Below are 23453 nucleotides of genomic sequence, written 5' to 3'. Positions count from 1 at the left end.
TTTGCTTGAAAGGTTTGCACGTCCAAACTTTTCCCGGAGATAGGCCACACGGCCAACTGGGGCAGTAGATCCCACTGACTGTGGTCGGGCTTCCATTGAATAAGGTTGTGGGTGCGAGGGAGTTGTCTGGGGAAGTCGAACAACGTCTCCAGCAAGGCTGGGTACCATGGCTGCCCCTTCCAAACTGGAGCTACAAGAATAACTTGAGCTTGTTGATTCCTCACGTGGTTGAGGACTCTGCCCACTAGGCACCACGGAGGATTTGCATAACCCTTCAGGTGACTCCACTTCTGGCTGAAGGCATGTGTAGCTTCTGCCAGTTGGTCTGGTCTCCAGCTGAAGAACCTCGGAAGTTGACTGGACAGACGAGAGGCAAACAGGTCCACTTCCAGTGGGCCCCATTCCTCGTTGATCTGGTTGAACAGCTGGGTGTGGAGTTTCCAGTCTGTTCGGTCCATCTGAGATCTGGACTCGGCATCTGCCACACAGTTGGTTATCCCTGGAATGTGTTCGGCAGCCAGGACGACATCCCTGGATAGTGCCCACATCCACAGGTCCTTTGCCAGCCTTGTCAACTGGGGAGAGACTGTCCCCCCTAGATTGTTGATGTACGCTACGGCTGTTTGATTGTCGAGTTGCAGCCGTATGGATACTCCTGCTTGATTTTTCAGGAAGGACTGTACTGCTAGGGTTGCTGCCAACAACTCCAGGCAGTTTATGTGCATTCCCTGTTCCTCCTGAGTCCAAGGCCCCCCAGTTCTGGTGCCATTGCACACAGCTCCCCAACCATGTAGGGATGCATCTGACTGAATCACTATAACTTCCTGTTGGCGAACCAGAGCCTTGCCATTCCATTGGGCAAGCCTCTCCTGCCACCACATTAATTCTTCCCGGGCTGGAGGGGAGAGGGAAAGTACTACATTGTAGTCCTGATTATTGTTGTTCAGTGCCCTCTGTAGGTCCCCCTGTAGGGATCGGTAGAACAGAGGGGCTGGGAGAACTGCCTGAGATGTTGCATGCAGTTTCCCTATTATCTGGGCTAGATATCGTGCTGTTACTTGCACTTTCTGCAATAACTGCCCCACCTCCAGCCTTATGTGGTGAAGCTTCTCTCCTGGCAGACTTAGGTGTAATGTGGTTGAGTCTACCTGGAGACCCAGAAACTCTATCTGCTGAGCAGGAGAGGTTATTGATTTGGCCTGATTGATAATGAATCCCAGGCCGTCCAGTAGGTGCACCAGGGTGTTCAGGTGGAGTCTTGCTTGGTCTACTGACTCCGCCATCAATAGAATGTCGTCTATATAGATGATCATGCGAACCCCCATACTCTGAAGGAATATTGTGAGTGGCTTCATCGCTTTGGTAAATACCCATGGTGCACAAGATAGGCCGAAGGGTAGACATGTAAACTGGAAGTGAGCAGGGCCCACCTGGAAACGTAGGAGAGGTTGGTGGTCTGGGTGTATTGGGTATGCATCTTTGAGATCCACCTTCACCATCCAGTCGTTCACTCTCAACAACTCTTTGAGTGTCCCCATTCCCTCCATTTTGAAGTGCTGGGGCTCCACCCATTCATTCAACCTCTTGAGGTTGATTACCGGTCTCATCTGACCTCCCTTCTTGGGAACAAGGAAGGGAGTCGAGTAAAAACTTCCTTGTTGTTGAGGGTTAAGTACTTTTACCACTGCTCCCTTCTCTAGAAGGGACCCTACCTCCTCCTGTATCAAGAGGCTTTGCTCCTTGGAGTATATAGGCGGGTTTGGACAGCATTCCTGTACCGGAAGGCTGAGAAAGGGGATTTGAAGCCCCTGCACAGTGTCTAGTACCCACTTGTCTGTCGTTAGTACTTTCCAGTTGTACAGGAATTGACTTAACCTCCCTGCCACATTGAGAGACAGCTGTGCTGTCTGTGGCTTTACAAACCCTTTTTTTGTGAGGTGAGCAATCATATGATTTACACATTCTTTTGGTGTTGGTAAAATAGTGTGTGTACTGACTTCTAGTCATTTTCCCTTTGTTTGTTGAGATGACGTTTCTCCCCTGCCTAGTGAGTTGTTGTATCCCCCTCTTGAGTAAGGGTAGCTGTTCTGGCGTCTCCGTAGATAGCCGGCTCTGCCCCCTCGCTGTGTGTACTGCGAGGGGGCCTTGGAAAAACCCTGACTGGTGCCACTCCTGGGAGTACTTCGAGCTTGTCTTAGAGTGTGAAGCTGTTTCAGATGCTCCACTGCCTTTTCCGGGAAGGAAGGGCCAAACAGCATTGTTGTGGCTGAGTTAAAAAGGTCAGGGCCCTGGGAAAAAGCCACCAAATCCTTGTTGTACTCCTCCAGCACAGATGTTCTCCTCAGTGCAGTACAGTGAGAGGAGGCACTTCCCATGAGGTTAAGTGCAGCCTTTACCGCAACCTCCACGTCGTCAATGGCCAACTCTTGGCCCTTGTTAATCCCATCCAGTAACTCAGTGGCCCGACTGCGTCGAGGAAGAGTGCCTGGATCCGGGAGTGTGCCTGATCAGCGGCCTTTGTGCTCTTTGAGCACTCCGCTGCCATTACTTTGTCGAGGTGAGGCGCCATGGTAAAGGGTGTGTCCGGTACGATGAATCGTTTACGGACACTCTTCCGGTCCTCATTATCCAAAGCGGTAAACGCCTCGCGGAGGAAATCTTCCGTTTCCTTCTCGACTTTAGTTAGGGGAAGTTTTTCACCCTTTGGGCGATTTCCCGTGGTGTCGACTGGGCTTCTGTTCTGCTCGTCCTCGAGCAACTCCATCTGTTCGTCCCAAGACAGCCTCGTGCTAACGATGCCGTCGTCATCATCGACACCGGTGACCGGCGTAGAAAAGGTACTTTGTACCGTGCCGGGTAGTTGTGGATCCCCAGGGAGCTGTGCTTCCCTATCAGGGGGTTGGCTACGCTTCAGCTGCTCCACATCAGCGCAGACCGTTAACAGCTGTTCCTCCATTCTCCGTAACGAGCTCTGAAGTAGAGCGAACTGGTTTTGATCGTCTCCGGACATCGCGACGGTGACTTGAGTAACGTAGATAATACAAACGATTAACACTAGCGAGCTAGAAAAAAGGCCAGAGGTGTCAAAGCATGGCAATTATTTATACGGATTCTTTGCGCATGCGCAGAAGCGCACGTGCTTCGTATCCGGTTCTATTTATCGACGAACTAGCTGTAACTCTAGGAAACCCCATTGATATGCGAGACTGAGCCTTCTGAAATATAATATATCTTGGTTAGATCATCTTGGAAAACTTCATGAGCGCAAGGGGACAAAATTTAAAGTGCTATATCATCAGCAAAAAGTTTGATGTCACTGTGAAATAATTTCATGCAGCTCATTAACATACAATAAAAATGTCAGGGGACCTAAAACTGATCCTTGGGGCACCCCAGATTTGACAGGTAGACATTTGGAAAAATTTTCATTATTTACAACCCTCTGATATCGGAAGAGTAAAAGATTGCCATGAATGTCTCGAGTCAAAATAACAGTCGCTGATGTGGGACAGAATCAAAGCCATAGCAAGAGGCAATGAACAGATCTACTCGAGTTGCGTCTTTTGAAGCAAGTTTCCCAGTCATCAACAGTAGAGACAAGGAGGATAACAATGAAATGTTTATTGCAAAAGCCATATTGTGACTCACTAATAAGTTTGTTTAACTCTATAAGTTGATCGTGAACAATTTATACATTGCCTTAACAACAATGGAGGTTATGCTGATAGGATGATAGCAGTTGTTGTATTTTGTGATATAAGCGTAGTGATCTTACAATTATGGGTATACAAATGACCCAAATTTATGGGCTGTTTTACCTGCGATTCAAACAACTGATATATTTGGTAGTAATAACTCAAAGTGTAATTAATAATATTGCTCACAGTTTGACAACAAGCAACAACTCATATTAAATTTCAAGCAACTCACTATACAGTAGTAAAATCACCATATTTATACAAAATGAATAAGTGACCTTAACTAATTTGTTTATTGTTCATCTGAAATCATGTGGTCAATCACTAATGGTGCTGGCACCCTTCAGAACTTTATTGTCGGTAATAGCTGTTGATTGTTTCCTGGTTTCTGTTGTTCTTAGACATTGATTGTTGTCTTGCAAAATGTTCTTCCATGTACCTTAGTAAAATTTTCTTTATTATTATTGCAATTTGGCAGTTCATTCATTGTAGCAGCTATCTGTTCAACTCTTCTGCATATTTGGTGATCCAGGTCTAAGTCTCCTGTTGCCATACCAATAAACACCTGGAGTAGGAAAGGACTGTGAACAAGGTGGTACTGTTTCCTCAACCAACAATCAAGCATCCTTCTGCTTTCTGGTCAGGTGTTGGGTAGACCACTGGCTACTTTGTGAAAAGATCTTGGAATACCATTACATATCAGTGTCATTGGCAGGTCCATTGTATCTATTTCAACAATTTGAAATGGGTGTTGTGTAGGGATTGGTTGCAACAGCAGTTTTTTGCTTTCTCCCAGTGCGTTTAACAATGAGCACTGTGTGAGAAATTTTTAGTAGCATCATGGTACATATTCTTCCAGCACCATGTACACGTTATTGTCTTTTATAGGCCCAGAGAAGTTGATTAGCCAGGCTTCCCCAATGATATCCTGCCATTAATTGCTCAGTAAATGTTGTAGGGATCACTGCTTGGGACATCTCTACAGATTTTGTGCTCACATAGTAGAGTATTATGTGCTGAAGACATGCACCACTAAACTGCTCCTCTGGAAAACTGTAAGAACTGACTGTGTTGGTTGGGGGACTTGACAACACATCACTAATCTTATATAACCATCCTTTATATTAATGCTATCTGGTACTTCCTCAACAGTGTCGTTTTCTGTAGGTGGTTGCACAGGTTACCTAGACAAAGCATCAACATGAGAATTAGTCTTCCCTGCACAAGGTATGATAATATCTAACTTTGCAATACCGCTGCCATGAGTTTTACTCCACCAACAAGCGTGCTTTCCTGAAAGACTGGGAGTCCCAAAACAGCAGCATGATCTGTATAGATTGTAACTTGGTGACCATATGGATAATCATGGAAATGAGTTACTATCCAACAACAGCCAAAGATTCAAAATCAGTAACTGCATAATTCCTCTCAGATTTAAAAAGTGAACAACTGGCCTATGCTATTGAGTGTAATTTTCCATCCATTGAAACTGAGACAATATTGCTCTCTATACTAGAACACTGGCATCAGTACAGTCTCTAATATGAGCATTGATCAAAATTGGATATGCAAGCACAGGTGTGGTCATCAACCATACCCTCATTTGGTCAAAGGCACACTCCCATTCTACAGTCCATTGAAGTGGTGTATTCTTTGTCAGAGCATAATGATGTTTGTGCAATTGAGGCAAATCCTTTTATCTTCGGTAATTGGATGCTGAATCAGAAAACTGTCTGAGCTCTTTCAAGGTAGTTGGGACAGCATAATTTGGGGCATAATAGGTAGCCAAAGCATTGAGCATAATGCCAGCACAATAGGCACAGTTTTTGTACATTGGTTATCAGAGAAGCTGCAACTCAGCATATTTTGCATGATAAATGGGATAGTGTGCAAACACAGTAAAAATCTACAGCTACTTGTGAAGGAAAGTCTAGTTAAAGATCAATGTACTTGAACAAAACAGTCAGAGCATGTGGAAACCTAGCAGAACATTCACAGATGCATTAGATACTCTAATAGAGCAATCAAGGCACAATAGAGCATTATTCGGAACATAATGGAACACAACTGGGCATAATTGGATCAGAACAGCAAAATCTACACTTCTGTAAATTCTGTTTAAAGTTTGCACATCTAAACACCTGCTGCAAGTAAGCATAAAAGATTTGGAGAAAACAATAAAAAGCATCCACAAATTCCTCCCTTTCATCTGTCATTAGGCCTCTCAGCAAGGACTGCATCAATCTCTGGAAAACAGCTGGTGCACTGTTGACCCCAAAAGGCAACTCATACAGTCTACAGTGAGTCATAAATGCTGTCTTCTCTCTACTTGAAGTTCCACTTTGGTGTGTCAATATATATCCACATTTTAAATCTAGTGTGTTGAAGTAAATGGCCCAGTATGTCCAATAGGTCATCTATTCTTGGCAATGGAAAAACATCTGGCTTTGTGACTTCATTAAGGGCTCTGTACAGTCAACACAGAATTGAAGAAGAGCTTCTTTACCAACACCACGGGGCTTGCACATGGGCTCTTGTATTATTCCACTCTGTTGCATCTTTCCTAGCTGTGTGGCATTTTCTTGCCTATGGTATATGGGAGTCAAGTGGTTTGTTTTATGGGAGTCAAGTCACCAGTGTCAATATTTAACTCTACAAAGTTAGTCTCTCCCCGATCTATCTTTCAATTAAGATATATTATAGTACTGCTCAAGGGTGGTAAAGTAGTTTATTTATTTGTTCAGTAATAGTAATTGGGAAGTAGGACTCTGTACTTGTATTCCTAATTCTTTCTTCTGCCAACAAACATACTCATATGTGGAGTAGGCCTGAGTCTCTAATGCTAATATGTTTTCAGTTTGATTTGACTTGTCTCACAGTAGTCAACAGAGCCATTCTTTCCTACTGGAGCACACATATGTACAACAACAAAAAACAATATCATACAATATCACACAAAAACAAACACAAAAAAGGAGGTAATGACAAAAAAGTTACATCGATTCCTTAAGATAAAAGTCTTTTTTTGCGGATAATAGAAAAGAGTTATAGTTACAATTCACTGGGACAGTGGTAATTACTAAGCAGAAGCAGATGACTGGAAGTACTTCTTGGTGCTTGATAGATGGCAATTTATCAGGTTGGCAAAATCAAGACACACGATAGTGTGTCGTGCGGTCCAAGAAGCCGGCGCGCCACACCGTGAGTATATTAACAGGAAGAAAGAAAACGCAATTTTCACACCTATGTAGCTCTGTGATCCCTTATCCGATTGGAACCAAATTTGCTAGAGACGTGCCGCCCAGTTAGGGGAATCTACATACCAAATTTGAAGAAAATCGCTCCAGCCATTTCCGAGATACGAGCGAACAACATTTCGTTTTAATTTCTTCGTTTTTTTCTTCTTCATCTTCTTCATTTCGCACACTTCGAAAAATTCGCTATAAAACACGAATGCGTGCTTGGATTGGGCTGAAATTTGGCACACTTAAAGGGCTCATTAAGGCGGATCTCCGTACCAACTTTGGTAGGAATCCGATGAACATTCACGGAGTTATGACCGATTATTTGCGTAAAATAAGGTCGAAGGTCTGTCACGCCTACAGGGTAAACGCCTTGGAGGAATCAGTTGAAAATTGATATGTAGATGGAGCAACCATTGTAGGAGTGCCTTTTTGTGGTTTGAAAGGAATCGAGATAAAGACCATGGAGATATGACACAAAACCCAACCTGTGTCAAAATTACGCGATCGATTTTTATGAATAAAAAAACTGTTAGTTTTCGTGTCTACCAGGCAAACCGCTTAGAGCAACAAGCTGAAAATCAGTATGTAGCTGGAATAATCATCATAGAAAGTTCTTGCAGTAGTACAGAAGAATCGGATTACAAACCACTGAGTTATGATTCGAAAGGCAACTACGTGCAGCAAATGCGAGATCGAGATACTCTAATAGAACAGTCACCCTAATAAAGCATTCAGCTGCATGTATACATTGCAGTCAATGCAAGTTATTCTGTAGGGAATTCAGCTACAAACATGTCACCCTGTAGTCAGATCAGCTAGAAGAAGGTACCTCATAGAGAGTTCAGCTACAAAGAAGCCATCATGTAGAGAGTTTAGCTGCAAACAAATCACCCAGTAGAAAGTTCCACTATGAACAGATCACACTATAGAGAGTTCAGTTAGAAACAAGTCATCCTGTAGAGAGATCAGCTAGAAGAAGTCACATTGTAGAGAGTTTAGTTACAAAGAAACAATCATGCAAAGAGTTTAGCTGCAAACAAATCACCCAGTAGAAAGTTCCGCTATGAACAGATCACACTATAGAGAGTTCAGTTAGAAACAAGTCATCCTGTAGAGAGATCAGCTAGAAGAAGTCACATTGTAGAGAGTTCAGTTACAAAGAAACAATCATGCAAAGAGTTTAGCTGCAAACAAATCACCCAGTAGAAAGTTCCGCTATGAACAGATCACACTGTAGAGAGTTCAGTTAGAAACAAGTCATCCTGTAGAGAGATCAGCTAGAAGAAGTTACCTTGTAGAGAGTTCAGTTACAAAGAAACAATCATGCAAAGAGTTTAGCTGCAAACAAATCACCCAGTAGAAAGTTCCGCTATGAACAGATCACACTGTAAAGAGTTCAGTTAGAAACAAGTCATCCTGTAGATAGATCAGCTAGAACAAGTCACTTTGTAGAGAGTTCAGCTACAAAGAAACCACCATGTAAGAGAGTTCAGCTGCAAACAAACCACTCTGTACAGAGTTCAGCTACGAACAGATCACCCTGTAGAGAGATCAGCTAGAAACAAGTCATCCTGTAGAGAGTTCAGCTAGAAGAAGTTACATTGTAGAGAGTTCAGCTATAAAGAAACCACCATGTAAGAGAGTTTAGCTGCAAACAAATCACCTGTAGAAAGTTCAGCTAGGAACAAATCACCCTGTAGAGAGATCAGCTAGAAACAAGTCATCCTGTAGAGAGTTCAGCTAGAAGAAGTTACATTGTAGAGAGTTCAGCTACAAAGAAACTACCATGTAGAGAGTTCAGCTGCAAACAAATCGCCCTGTAGAGAATTCAGCTACAAACAAATCACCCTGTAGAAAGATCAGCTAGAAGAAGTTACCTTGTAGAGAGTTCAGCTACAAACAAATCACCTGTAGAGAGTTCAGCTAGAAACAAGTCACCCTGTAGAGAGATCAGTTAGGAACAAGTCACCCGTAGAGAGTTCAGCTAGAAGAAGTTACATTGTAGAGAGTTCAGCTACAAAGAAACTACCATGTAGACAGTTCAACAGCAAACAAATCGTCCTGTAGAGAATTCAGCTACAAACAAATCACCCTGTAGAAATATCAGCTAGAAGAAGTTACCTTGTAGAGAGTTCAGCTACAAGCAAATCACCCTGTAGAGGATTCAGCTACAAGCAAATCACCCTGTAGAGGATTCAGCTACAAACAAGTCACCCTGTAGAGAGTTCAGCTAAAAAGAAACTACCATGTAGAGAGTTCAGCAGCAAACAAATTGCCCTGTAGAGAATTCAGCTGCTACAGACAAATCACCTTGTAGAAAGATCAGCTAGAAGAAGTTACCTTGTAGAGAGTTCAGCTAGAAACAAATCACCCTGTAGAGAGTTCAGCTAGAAACAAGTCACCCTGTAGAGAGATCAGCTAGAAACAAGTCACCCTGTAGAGAGTTCAGCTAGAAGAAGTTACATTGTAGAGAGTTTAGCTACAAAGAAACTACCATGTAGAGAGTTCAGCTGCAAACAAATTGCCCTGTAGAGAATTCAGCTGCTACAGACAAATCACCTTGTAGAAAGATCAGCTAGAAGAAGTTACCTTGTAGAGAGTTCAGCTACAAACAAATCACCCTGTAGAGAGTTCAGCTAGAAACAAGTCACCCTGTAGAGAGATCAGCTAGAAACAAGTCACCCTGTAGAGAGTTCAGCTAGAAGAAGTTACATTGTAGAGAGTTCAGCTACAAAGAAACTACCATGTACAGAGTTCAGCTGCAAACAAATTGCCCTGTAGAGAATTCAGCTACAAACAAATCACCCTGTAGAAAGATCAGCTAGAAGAAGTTACCTTGTAGAGAGTTCAGCTACAAACAAATCACCCTGTAGAGAGTTCAGCTAGAAACAAGTCACCCTGTAGAGAGATTAGTTAGAAACAAGTCACCCTGTAGAGAGTTCAGCTAGAAGAAGTTACATTGTAGAGAGTTCAGCTACAAAGAAACTACCATGTAGACAGTTCAACAGCAAACAAATCGTCCTGTAGAGAATTCAGCTACAAACAAATCACCCTGTAGAAAGATCAGCTAGAAGAAGTTACCTTGTAGAGAGTTCAGCTACAAGCAAATCACCCTGTAGAGGATTCAGCTACAAGCAAATCACCCTGTAGAGGATTCAGCTACAAACAAGTCACCCTGTAGAGAGTTCAGCTAGAAGAAGTTACATTGTAGAGAGTTCAGCTACAAAGAAACTACCATGTAGAGAGTTCAGCAGCAAACAAATTGCCCTGTAGAGAATTCAGCTACAGACAAATCACCTTGTAGAAAGATCAGCTAGAAGAAGTTACCTTGTAGAGAGTTCAGCTACAAACAAATCACCCTGTAGAGAGTTCAGCTAGAAACAAGTCACCCTGTAGAGAGATCAGCTAGAAACAAGTCACCCTGTAGAGAGTTCAGCTAGAAGAAGTTACATTGTAGAGAGTTCAGCTACAAAGAAACTACCATGTAGAGAGTTCAGCTGCAAACAAATTGCCCTGTAGAGAATTCAGCTGCTACAGACAAATCACCTTGTAGAAAGATCAGCTAGAAGAAGTTACCTTGTAGAGAGTTCAGCTACAAACAAATCACCCTGTAGAGGGTTCAGCTACAAACAAGTCACCCTGTAGAGAGTTCAGCTAGAAACAAGTCACCCTGTAGAGAGTTCAGCTAGAAGAAGTTACATTGTAGAGAGTTCAGCTACAAAGAAACTACCATGTAGAGAGTTCAGCTGCAAACAAATTGCCCTGTAGAGACAAACACATCACCCTGTAGAAAGATCAGCTAGAAGAAGTTACCTTGTAGAGAGTTCAGCTACAAACAAATCACCCTGTAGAGGGTTCAACTACAAAAAAGTCACCCTGTAGAGAGTTCAGCAAGAAGAAGTTACATTGTAGAGAGTTCAGCTACAAAGAAACTACCATGTAGAGAGTTCAGCTGCAAACAAATTGCCCTGTAGAGAATTCAGCTACAAACAAATCACCCTATAGAAAGATCATCTAGAAGAAGTTACCTTGTAGAGAGTTCAGCTACAAACAAATCACCCTGTAGAGAGTTCAGCTAGAAACATGTCACCCTGTAGAGAGTTCAGCTAGAAGAAGTTACATTGTAGAGAGTTCAGCTACACCATGTAGAGAGTTCAGCTGCAAACAAATTGCCCTGTAGAGAATTCAGCTACAAACAAATCACCCTGTAGAAAGATCAGCTAGAAGAAGTTACCTTGTAGAGAATTCAGCTACAAACAAATCACCCTGTAGAGCGTTCAGCTAGAAACAAGTTACACTGTAGAGAGATCAGCTAGAAACAAGTCACCCTGTAGAGAGTTCAGCTAGAAGAAGTCACATTGTAGAGAGTTCAGCTAAAAGAAACTACCATGTAGAGAGTTTAGCTGCAAACAAATTGCCCTGTAGAGAATTCAGCTACAAACAAATCACCCTGTAGAAAGATCAGTTAGAAGAAGTTACCTTGTAGAGAATTCAGCTACAAACAAATCACCCTGTAGAAAGATCATCTAGAAGAAGTTACCTTGTAGAGAGTTCAGCTACAAACAAATCACCCTGTAGAGAGTTCAGCTAGAAACATGTCACCCTGTAGAGAGTTCAGCTAGAAGAAGTTACATTGTAGAGAGTTCAGCTACACCATGTAGAGAGTTCAGCTGCAAACAAATTGCCCTGTAGAGAATTCAGCTACAAACAAATCACCCTGTAGAAAGATCAGCTAGAAGAAGTTACCTTGTAGAGAATTCAGCTACAAACAAATCACCCTGTAGAACGTTCAGCTAGAAACAAGTTACACTGTAGAGAGATCAGCTAGAAACAAGTCACCCTGTAGAGAGTTCAGCTAGAAGAAGTCACATTGTAGAGAGTTCAGCTAAAAGAAACTACCATGTAGAGAGTTTAGCTGCAAACAAATTGCCCTGTAGAGAATTCAGCTACAAACAAATCACCCTGTAGAAAGATCAGCTAGAAGAAGTTACCTTGTAGAGAGTTCAGCTAGAAACAAATCACCCTGTAGAGAGTTCAGCTAGAAACAAGTCACCCTGTAGAGAGATCAGCTAGAAACAAGCCACCCGTAGAGAGTTCAGCTAGAAGAAGTTACATTGTAGAGAGTTCAGCAGTTTAGCTGCAAACAAATCGCCCTGTAGAGAATTCAGCTACAAACAAATCACCCTGTAGAAAGATCAGCTAGAAGAAGTTACCTGGTAGAGAGTTCAGCTACAAACAAATCACCCTGTAGAGAGTTCAGCTGCAAACAAGTCATCCGGTAGAGAGATCAGCTGGAAGGATCACCTTGCAGAGTCAGCTACAAAGAAATCACCCTGCTTCATCTTTTCTTCTTCCTGTAGTAAAGAAAAAAATGACAGGTTAAAAAGCCCTAAAGCTGGCCATAGGCCAGCTTTGGGGTATACAAATACAAAAAGAAGTGAAATCTAATCCAAAACAGCCAAACTGTAAAAAAAGAGTGCGGCCCTGAGAAAGGCTATAGTGAAAAAAGATGTGAAATCCAAGGTGGCGGCCAAGAAATGGCTGTGATGGTAGGTTAATGGTAAAAATTTTAATAACAACAATTCAGTGAATTTGGTGCCGCTTGGTCTTGGCACAAAATTCACCTGAATTGTCGTTATTAAAATTTTTACCATTAACCTACCATCACAGCCATTTCTTGGCCGCCACCTTGGATTTCACATCTTTTTTCACTATAGCCTTTCTCAGGGCCGCACTCTTTTTTTACAGCTTGGCTGTTTTGGATTAGATTGTCTTTACAGCATGTATTGGGGTCCAAACATGATGGGTAGATTAAAAAGTAAACAATGTGTGTTATTGTAATGGTAGTAGCAATACATGCATGGTACATGATGATTTAAACATTATCTGATGGGAAATTGGTAGGCCAATTGAATCGAAGGCAATGTGAGGAGACATGATCATATTTTCTCAAACACATCGTGATACGAATGGATCTATTTTGTAAGCACTGAAAACATGCCAATTGTGATTTATTAACTTTTATTGTCATCTTGGGCAGTAGTTATATTTACTCCAGCACCTCTTTCAACATAGGTGCCCCATTTTAGGACCAGTGTAGAGTGACTAGGATTATATACAATGATAGATGCAGTATATTCTTCAATACACAGTCTTCCACTGTGACTGTGTTCTGCTGAGACTTATCAGGCTTCAACTTAAGAGCACACTGTATCAGTAACTCTTACTTGAAGAAGGGCTGAGCTGTCAGCAGATAAGCATATAGACTTTACCTCTGCTTCTCCTTACCTTCTGTGTTTGCAGACACTAATCTGGTGGTTGACTGAACATCAGGGTGGTAATTCATAATGTTTAGCTTACAACAGATATCCTTGGACAGTAACAGAGTATCATCTTCATTATACAATTTGATATACACAGTCCAACAAATAGATTCATTACCAAATTATAAATTTAAATCAATCTGTCAACTCATCGTTAGTGGGTGGTGACCATAGGGTATGTGCTTTCCTATCAGCTGGTTTTAGCTGCTCTTTCTTAAGTTAGCCAGCTTTTGAAAAATAGATCCACTTAGGATAGGAATGTCAGAACCAGTATCTATAATTCCCCAAATCGGTATACCTTCAATAAGTACCTCAACATAATTTGAAGTAGTATATTCAGTCAATACAGCACAGGAAATGGCTTCTGTTGGTGTAGCAGATGGAAATAAGGATTCAACAACATCAGAAAATGTATTGGAAAGCCTATCAGATTCTCTGTTAGTACTAGCCAATCTTGATTTACCACCTTTGATTCCAGTCTTAGGTGCACGGCAATCTTAGGCTAAGTGGTAAGGGCTGTCACAAATGTAGCTCATTACGTAGGTTGAGAATTTACTTGGCTCAGTAACTTGATGTTGTGGGGCTTCACTCCTTGTGTACAGTGTCATTCATTTTAATTCAGCTAATTGCCTTTCTTCATTCTTTGCAGCAATACTCAGATCTTGATGGTTGTATGCTAACAAGATCTGAAATGGTGGAGGCCTAGCTCCCTGAAATGGTGGGGGCCTTGCTAACAAGATCAATAGAAAGACTATCTTGAAATTTTCCACAAAGCAATATATACATCACAAGTCTCTGCTGATATTTGGCCTTGACCAAATGCTACGTATCTGAAAGGTATATTCAAGCCTTCTTTTAAGATCAGAAACATTCTCAGACTCCCTCAGGTAATGTGCCTGAAATCCATGGCTGCTGCCAGGGTCCAAATAACTTCTTAAAGCGGTTACAGCACTTCTGTAGGTACCACATTTGGATTGGCTCATTAGGTTCCATTCCCGTAATGCTCTACCTCATATGTGACCAGCTAACTGTATCAGTGTTTTATTTCTGTCCAGTTGTTCCAAGTAGCTGCCCTTTCCAATGCAGGAATCCAGTCATCAAAGCGGACTGCAACCTTCTCTCCTGTGAGTAAATCATTAGGTAGGACTTTACCTTGGCACTGCACCACAGGTTCAGCCATCAAAGGAGCTGTCTTCATTACTGAGGGATTAGATCTCACAGCTGTCACTATAGTGAGCTAACACAAGGTGGAGATGCTAATGATTACGTATGAGGCGTCCACAAGCTAACTGCATTTCCTGCTGGTGGACAGTAGGTATTCCTGTAAGGGAAGATGCAGTAGGTAAAGTAATTAGTGTGGGTACCTGTCTGTTGAACTTCCTGTTGGCCGAGTGTAAGGTAAGTTAGTGTGTCCTGATGCAGTTACCATGTGAGAAGTTGTAATCATTGTAACACTTGAGGATTCAACATGTGGGAGCCCAACAGGAGAGGTGTTGTTAGACTGTTGTCTAGCAGCACTGGAATTATTAGATTTTACTGTTGTAGCATTAGCAGTTAAGGGACACTGAACATGAGAGGCTCAACTGGACTCTTCAACAATAGGTGACTGCACAAACCTTTTTATCTTCAAACTGCTGCTTTAAAAATTCTAACCCATTATCCTTCTCTCATTCAGACAAGTCAAATTCTTATATTAGTCACACACCTCCTTCCATAACTCCTTCGCCCTGTTTTATGCTCACTGCAATTCTAGACTCTCCTTGGAGGTGAGCTGTTCTTGCAATTTTTATTTCCATAAGGAGTTACTCATTCTTGGCAAACAACTTTTCAGTATATGTTCTCTTAACTTCTCTATTCTCACTCCCTCCTGTTGCTTTCATCATAGCACTACAGTAATTGTTTATTTAGATCAGAAAACAGTATAAGTGGTACCAGGCATTTTGGCAGATTTTCCGTGAAGTTGGTGATTTGAAATCCTTCTACATTATTTAAAGCAGTACATTCATGCAACAATATCAATTGTATCCAGGTAGTATCATCCAAAGTTACTGTTTGTGGAATGGGTGATACTTCTCCACAATTGCAAATTTATTTGACTACTGGATATAGTGCCTAGAGCCTGGCTGGTGTGCAGAAGGCAGCTGACATGTGTGCCAGATTACTATAAAGTTTGCAGAGTGTATATCAATGCATGTGATTCACAAAAACAAGTGAAATCTTCCATGCAGAAACAGCTTGGCTGTACAAAAGGGTGTGTCTATGAAAGTAAAAGTAACTGGCAGCAGAAAGAGCTGATATCTGGAGCAGCCAAGAATTACAAAAAAAGTTTTAATGTTATACCTTAATCATTGATTCGTGTTCTACATTCATACCTAATTAATTCCTTTTTAACTCTAATTGGCTAGTAATTTGGTTGCCTTTTTGCATAATACAAGTGTAAGGAAAATTAGATATTTTACATTTAAATAGAAATGAAATAAGGGAGGTCCACTGCTTGAAGTATCTTAGTTTACTACAGTGGTATATCCCCAGTATATGGAACAGTTAATTGTTTGTTATTTTAGTAGTTTTTTCAGTAAACCCGCATTCACTGATGTTTTACTGAGAGTTTAAAACTTAGTAAAATAATTATGTTCCATATACTTAAGTTTACTGACACTTTACTATCAGTATAACTACAGTAAGGCATCTTAACAAATTAGTAAACTAAGAACCTTCAAGCAGTGGTCATCTTAGTTGACATTTAATTCCTACTTCAGCCTGCCAATAGCAAAGCCATGACTGAAGTAGGGATTAAATGTCATAGACAATGGTATTTGGAGAATGCTTTGATATTTGCAAAGGATGCAGGGCTTTTATTGTGGTAAGAGACCTGTACCAGTAAGACACCCAGCCACAAACTTTGACAAACAAATTGCATACTTGTGGGTCACTACCAGATACAGGGGCCATTATCTAAATTACTAAGACACGCATTGTTAGGATTTTTAGTGGACAAACACCCCTCAGGAGTGATATAATAATCACCTTGGCTCCGCCTTTCCTTTGGGTCCACTGAAGAATCCTAGTACCACATGTCTTACCTATACTAGTGTTAGCTGCAGGTGTAGATGACCTCCCTTGTTTCATTGTCTTTTATTTCTATGATCTCTACTCAAACGTAATTTTTCCTTTCACTTTTTGTTAACATTTTGTAATAGCAGAATTCATTACTGGTGAACCATCACAACATACAGCATCAAAGGAGAACGAATGGCACCGTGCAGTCACATTTTAATTGCATGGCTAAACACATGCCTCGATTATCAATTACTGAAATGTGAAGTGTAATGGCCGTTCTGCTTTTTTTCCAGCTATGTTCCACCTGTTACAAATGAAGCACAAGAAGTGCCTCTGCAATCAATCTACAGTAGTCACATGGAAAATAAAACACTGAAGCCATGCCGTCCCACCTACATGATAGTAGAGAAAGAAATGGGAGGACAAGGGTAGCTCCATGATGCATGCATTGTAGCTGCTGCAGTTAGCAAAAAGGCATGTCTTGGGCTAAAGCGATGTCAAACAGTGAAGAAATCAAGCCCGTTGCTTAATCCATGCTAGAATTATGCTTGGCTGGAGGCATCAATTAGTCAGTCAGTCATCATAAAAAAGCTTGTTAGAAAGGTTTGAGATTGCTCTAATTTAAAATAAAGTAGGGATCCAAGTGATAAAAATCAGTGAAACAAGAGATATGAATGATGGTTTTGCAACATAGCCCTGTGGGAAAGTCCCTACATTTGGCATGTCATCAGCAATGATAAATGGGACACAAAGGGAGGACATAGGTAAGTCCACAAAGCATGCATTGTATGTACTGCAGTAAGCCAAAAAGCACCTGCCAGGCTGAAGCATCATTGAACAGTGAAACAATGAAGTCTGTAGTCTTAGCTGTTGTTGAGTTTTGCTTGTTTAAAGGCATCAGACAGTCAGTTAGTAGAAAATTCCACTAAATAAGTTTTTAAACAGTTTTGTAGCAACCTGTTGGAAACATTTCAGGTCATATTAAAGGCACTTTTGGGTTTGGCTATATCTAGCCAATACTGCCAAGGTACTATTGTAAGTTTTGTGAGAAAGTGCAAACCTCCATAATCCTTATTATACATATACTGTATGATTATAGACTGTGACTGTGCTAATGAATCACTTCAATTTTATTTAACTATGATATCATACAGTATGGTAGTACTGTATATTAGGGATCATGGAGGTTTGCACTTTCTCACAAAAAATATTGACCAGAAACCAGGCTCATTGGTACCTTCATGGTGCCTTGGAAATATTGGTTAGATATAACCAAGCCCAAAAGTGCCTTCAGTATGACCTGAAACTTTTCCAGTAGGTTGCTTCAAAACTTTTACAAATAATAATCAGTGGATTTTTCTACCGACTGGCTGACTGACTGATGCTTTTAGACAAGCATAGCGTGACAGCAGCTAAGGCTACATACAGGCTTGATGTTTTTTGCTGTTCAATGTTACTTCAATCCTCAGGTGCCTTTGGCATACATACCGCAGTACATACAATGCATGATTCATGAATGTACATAGCTGAAAATGAAGTGTAATAGCTGCTATTTCAGTAATTAATAGTTGGAGCAAGCATTCAGATAAAAGCAATAAACCTGACTCTATTTTTTCTTCTAAGGCAGTAGGTGTGGGTTCACCTGTCATAATAATATCAAGACACACAGTAGTGTGTCATGCGGCCCAATTAAAACAACAATTACGAGACTGAGTTAGGGAATAAATGTCCACTAGTATATCTCAGGTGTAGGCGATCACTACTTTTTATTTCTTTAATCCCAAATCGAACTTAATTTTCCTAATTTTTCCTTGTAATTGTGTACTTTGATATTACACTATTATATCATAAACAACAATCTGTACTAAAATGTGATTATATAGTTAATACATATTGATGCATGTCTACAGCTATATGTTTGTCTCTGCAAAACAGATCTAAAATATTGAGTGAATGTTTAATATTTTAGTATACTTGTTTTAATGTCTAATAATATTATAGATCTGAGTGATGTCAATTGCTACTTTTTTGATTCATCTACATATTATATTAACAGGTATGTAGACTACTTATTTTGTATTGTATGGTTTAAGGCTCTACAGTGTATTGGTATGAGAAGTTACAGTATTGAATATTTTATTTTATTTTTTAAATTTTTTATTTTATTAATGCTTTACAACACAAGTGCTGAAGGTCTGTAGGACACCTGGTCCTACAGCCTGCTCAAAGACTTTAGCTACTTAAGGTGTGTTTGAAAAGTTGGAGGAAGGAGAAAAAATCCATGACTGGACCTAGGTGGCCTCGAACCTGCAGCCATCCGATTTACGCTCGAATGCTTACAGGAGTCTACCAGGTGGTCAGGATATTTTCTCCTTGTTATTTTCATGTAATCATATCCATAGGAATTCTAGAAAGTAACTCATTATCTCTAAGTACCCCAAGTAGAACCAAATGGACACTAGTTTATTTATTAATGCTTTACAGCACAAGTGCTGAAGGTCTGTAGGACCCCTACAGCCTGCTCAAAGACTAAATATGTGACTGTCTCTGTGAAATACTGGTATTCCCAAGTGTCAGTTTTAAATGTTGTAGCTCACCAATGGTTCAGGTTATGTGTATATGATTCAGAGGCGTAGCAACAAAATTTTAGTGGCTATAAAGCAGAGTGGTGACTGGTTGATGTAATTTATACAATGTGTAAAGCTTACTCAGCATGCAGAACATGCACTTTCTAGGAGTCTGGGGGCATGCCCCCACAGGAAATGTTTGAAAAATTAGCCTTTTGAAATTAAATTTCATAACAATTTTGACTAAACTTTGCTTTATTAATTACATGACTGCTCTATTAGAGTATATCAATCTCTAAAAGAGGAGGGTAAACCCCCTCTCAAATAATAGCAGGGGAGCTCTATCCCCCATAACCTCCTATTGCTATGCCTATGGTATGACTACATCCAGATCTCCTACTGTAGAACTTTGGAAAAGAAGCGGACCAAAGTATACCCATTTAATTCTGATTTTAGACAGTGAAAGTTGGTGGTGTATCATACAATTTTAGTTTCTTATTGATTAAAATTTTCTAATGACTGACTATCTGACTGATTCCTTCAAGGAAGTACAACTCAATAATGATAAAGGTTACTGTCTTGATTTTTCACTGTTAAATATCATCTTGACAGGTGCTTTTTGGCATGCTGCAGCACATACAATGTATCATTATGAACTGTTTTGAAGTTATAGCAATAAATAAAAGCATAGCATGCCATTATTTCCTTTCCGCTCATACAATGTTTAAAATATACAAATAAAGAAAGAAGGTTTGCATATTATCTCATACTCTTTGACATTTTACCACCAAAATTAGGTATATATGAGTAATAGCTATCAATTGGTACATACTTGGTTAGTAGTAGGAGGAGTGTTGTATGTCATTTGCAATCATTGATTAGTAGAGACATATTAAGATTATAATTTGAGGATTCTATTTTTAATGGAACATGCATGTATTCATTGCATATGTGACCAGATTTTCAAAAAGGTGCCTTGCCACACAAAAAAGCTTTTATGATCACAAGTAAATCTACATGTAATTATCTTAGGGACCTGACATGTACCACTCTGGTTTTGTTGGAACAGTTTGTATGGTCTAGCAGCAGTTGGTTGGATGCTCATGTGGGGCTGTCACGAGTGCTCCCAGTACACAGAGAGCGTCTACTAGCCTCAAACAACTTCACTTGCCTTTCCTTCAATTTCTTGCTCCTATAAGTTGCCCACTCACCATTCCACCTGTACTATCAATCCATGAAAAAAGCTAAGCTGTAAAAAAGGTGCAACCTTCAAAATCCTGGATGAAAAAGTTGTGAATCAAAGGTGGCGGCCAAGAAATAGCTGCAATGATATTAATGCCAATGAATTTAATAATGTGTAAAACTGATTGCATCAATAGCCATTTCTCAGCTTCTACCTTTGATTTCACAACTTTTATTGCCCAGACTTTTGAAGGCTGTACCAGCTTAGCTGTTTTGCATGGATTTCATTTTTTTTTTGTATTTCAAATACCCAAATGTTAGCCATAATCTGGCTTTGGGACTTGTTTTTATCCAATTTCTTGTTATTTACAAGCACAATGATGTTATGGAAAGCAGAAGTTACATAGTATTATATTGCAGATTTGGTTTGACCATCTGTTACTAATTTTTGTATATATCACTCCAACAGAGTGCACATTTCTGTAACAATAGAGAATGTTCTAGAACAATAAAGATATTCTATTGTTAGACCTAGAAATTAAGTGAAATGACCAGCTGACTACAGCAATTCAGTGGGTGAAGGCTTGGGTAGGTAGGTATGGAGGTTCCTGTTTTGAACTCTGGACAACTTTTTGCTACTCGGTGACTGCTCTATTAGAGTATTTTGACCTGTGATTCTACACTGTTAATTGGTATTTCTAGCTCTATAGTAGTCAGTTTTTAAACTATGATAGGTTTGAGCTATGATCTATATATACACAGACTGATTTTACACTGCAGGAATGACAAAATATAAGTCTTTATTGTGCAAATAATTCCATGAATATTTATCAAATTCACACCAGACTTGGTACATGAATTCACCTCAATATGTAAATGTATGCCACATTTCATGGCAGTTTAATGAAGCATGTGCATTTTATATTGGCTTTTGTAAAGTGTGCAAAAAGACGAAGAAGGCACATACCAACTTTAAGCAAAATGTACCTTATGCAATTAATTTCTTACTTTTTTCTCTCCTTCATTTGGGATGCCAGGTAGAGGGCAGCTATATGTATAATGCAAAAATTGTTTGCTTTTTGAGAAAGGACCATGGAGCTATGCATGCGAGAAAAAAATTAATGTGTTTTCTTCTTCCTATTCTCACAGTGTAGCACATTGGCTTTCTTGGCCGCACAACACACTACTGTGTGTCTTGATACTTTATACTAGATTGAAAGAAACCTATGAAACGTGCCTGAATTTGAGTAGTATTATTTACCTCCAATAATACAGTAGATGTCTGTGATTGGCTCCACTCATTTGGTGGTCACAGCTTTATAGCCTTTGGCAAGCTATGATTGATTAAATGCTACAAATCAATATAATCCATATTGCACAATGTGTAAGAAGTACCTTTTCACAAATCAGGTCTCATGTAGATATGTGGGTGTTGTATTATATAAGTCAGATTACATAATAAACTTGAAGGGCTTTGTATTGTGATCAATATGGTTTCATAGCACTGCTGTTGATGGCCACTGCTGTGAACTGTTTGATGATAAATTATTCTGTACTGAGACGAGAGTGATGATAATTATTGTTGCATAGTAGCTAGTAATATTGAGTTGGTTAATAATTGTGCAACAGTCAGTGCTCTAATTGTAAAATAACATGAAAGTACAGTATACTAATTTCTCAGTATGAAGACCTCGTGGGAAGGGGGGGGGTGAGGATAAATTAGTTGTCATTTCAAGGGTTGTAATTCTAACCATCAGAGTTTAAAGTCATCAGTTTGAATGGTGGTCTCAACATCTGAAGGAAAGATTATATATTCCCTATGCCTAAAGTCAGTATTTTGGCCATAACTAGCAGTCTAACTTTAGCTCTTAAATGCTGGAGGTTAGTAGATTAATAATATGACAACAGATTATCTTGAAAATTATTATTGTTCTATAACAGTAGAGTATAGCTACATGTACTTTATTTGACTGTTTTATTAGAGTAAATCGATCTGGGACCAGATCTTGTATTCTTACGTACACTGTTGGGATAGTTTGAGATAGCTCTCACTTTTTCACCTGTGATATTTACTGCAGAAAACTCTGTTCCATGAGTTTTGCATTATATTTTTAAACTGCTGCAAGGTGTCAAGAAAATTCTGTTTCATGAGTTTGCATATTTGAGGCTTATGCACAAGTGTATTAAACTGAATTATTAACTGTGTGGAAACGCCATAATATTTAGTAACATCTAGACACTTTCCATGTTGTTCTGTCACCCAGCTCCAGCTCCCATTCCCCTAGTGTCATGGTGTCACAAATCAATCACATCATATAATTTTATCTTCACTGCAAACTCTTTTTTATGGTTTGCAGCATGATGCACCTGAGTTCAAGTGGACACCTTTAAAGGAGTCCCATTTCAATTCATTCAATTGGACTCAGTCTTCATGGGCAACTGATTCAGAATATTAATTTTATAATGCAAACTGTTCCAGGTGAAAACTATTACATGACAATCAAGACTTCATTATATGTACATTGTAGAAACAGCTGAAAACAATGTAAAAGCAATTTAGTAATGCTTTTTTTTATTTTGGACAAGGCATGGTAGACACTAACACATTTATGCAATAGAACAAATCTAGAAGAAATCAATCGAGAAATAAATTTCACTATAGAGTAAAGTGTGCTTGTTAGTTAGAAATCATTATGTTTGTTCTTGCAGGTTTTACCTATTTTAAAACTATATTGTGTAGTAGTTTTGGTGTGGGTTATCATGATGAGATTCTAGCTATTGAAAAAATAAACAGGTTGTGTGTATTTGTAATGGTAGCTAACATTATTGATAATCAATTAATGAGGTGTGTTTCATCTAACAGGTGTAGTACTTGTTAGTGCTCAAACATGCAGGGATACAGGATCACTGAGTTTTCAAGAAGGATCAATAGTGGACCAATCCACAACTTATATTATACCATCATACAGGATTCCATGTGATGGAGTTGTGGTTGGGTGGGAATTTTGTTATCAGATTGTGAATGTTCCATCAGTGACATTTTATCCTAGTGTGTGGAGGTGGAATGTGAATAATTATTATACACTTGTACATGTTAGTACTGTGAATTATGTGCCACAAGCTGGATCAAGTGGTTTGAGTAGCATCTGTGCCCAATACAAACTCCCTGCTGATGAACAATTTAGTGTTCATATAAATGATGTTATTGGCTTATACACTACCACTAACTCACTAATATTAACTACTGTGACTACAGGTGACAGTAAACTTACATACAGTGTGGCAGGTAATCACAGTATTATTGATCCAACTGGAAGTGGAGTAAACCAAAGACATTTTCAAGTGGCCATTGTAGCTATTATAAGTGAGTAACATTAT

General features: G+C 39.8%; 1 protein-coding gene across 1 annotated transcript in view; it reads left to right on the top strand.

Moving 5' to 3' along the window:
- The window catches only part of LOC136251326 (uncharacterized), a 33873-nt gene that overhangs the window by 3069 nt on the left and 7351 nt on the right, over positions 1-23453 (top strand). The window contains exons 2-3 of the mRNA XM_066043763.1: positions 18328-18382; positions 22939-23439. Of these exons, the coding sequence (XP_065899835.1) occupies positions 18337-18382; positions 22939-23439 (547 nt within the window). The 5' untranslated portion in view covers positions 18328-18336. The remainder of the gene's footprint in view (positions 1-18327; positions 18383-22938; positions 23440-23453) is intronic.

This window comes from Dysidea avara, chromosome 3, assembly GCF_963678975.1.
Source record: "Dysidea avara chromosome 3, odDysAvar1.4, whole genome shotgun sequence".
NCBI lineage: Eukaryota > Metazoa > Porifera > Demospongiae > Dictyoceratida > Dysideidae > Dysidea > Dysidea avara.
This window is presented reverse-complemented; position numbering and strand designations above follow the sequence as displayed.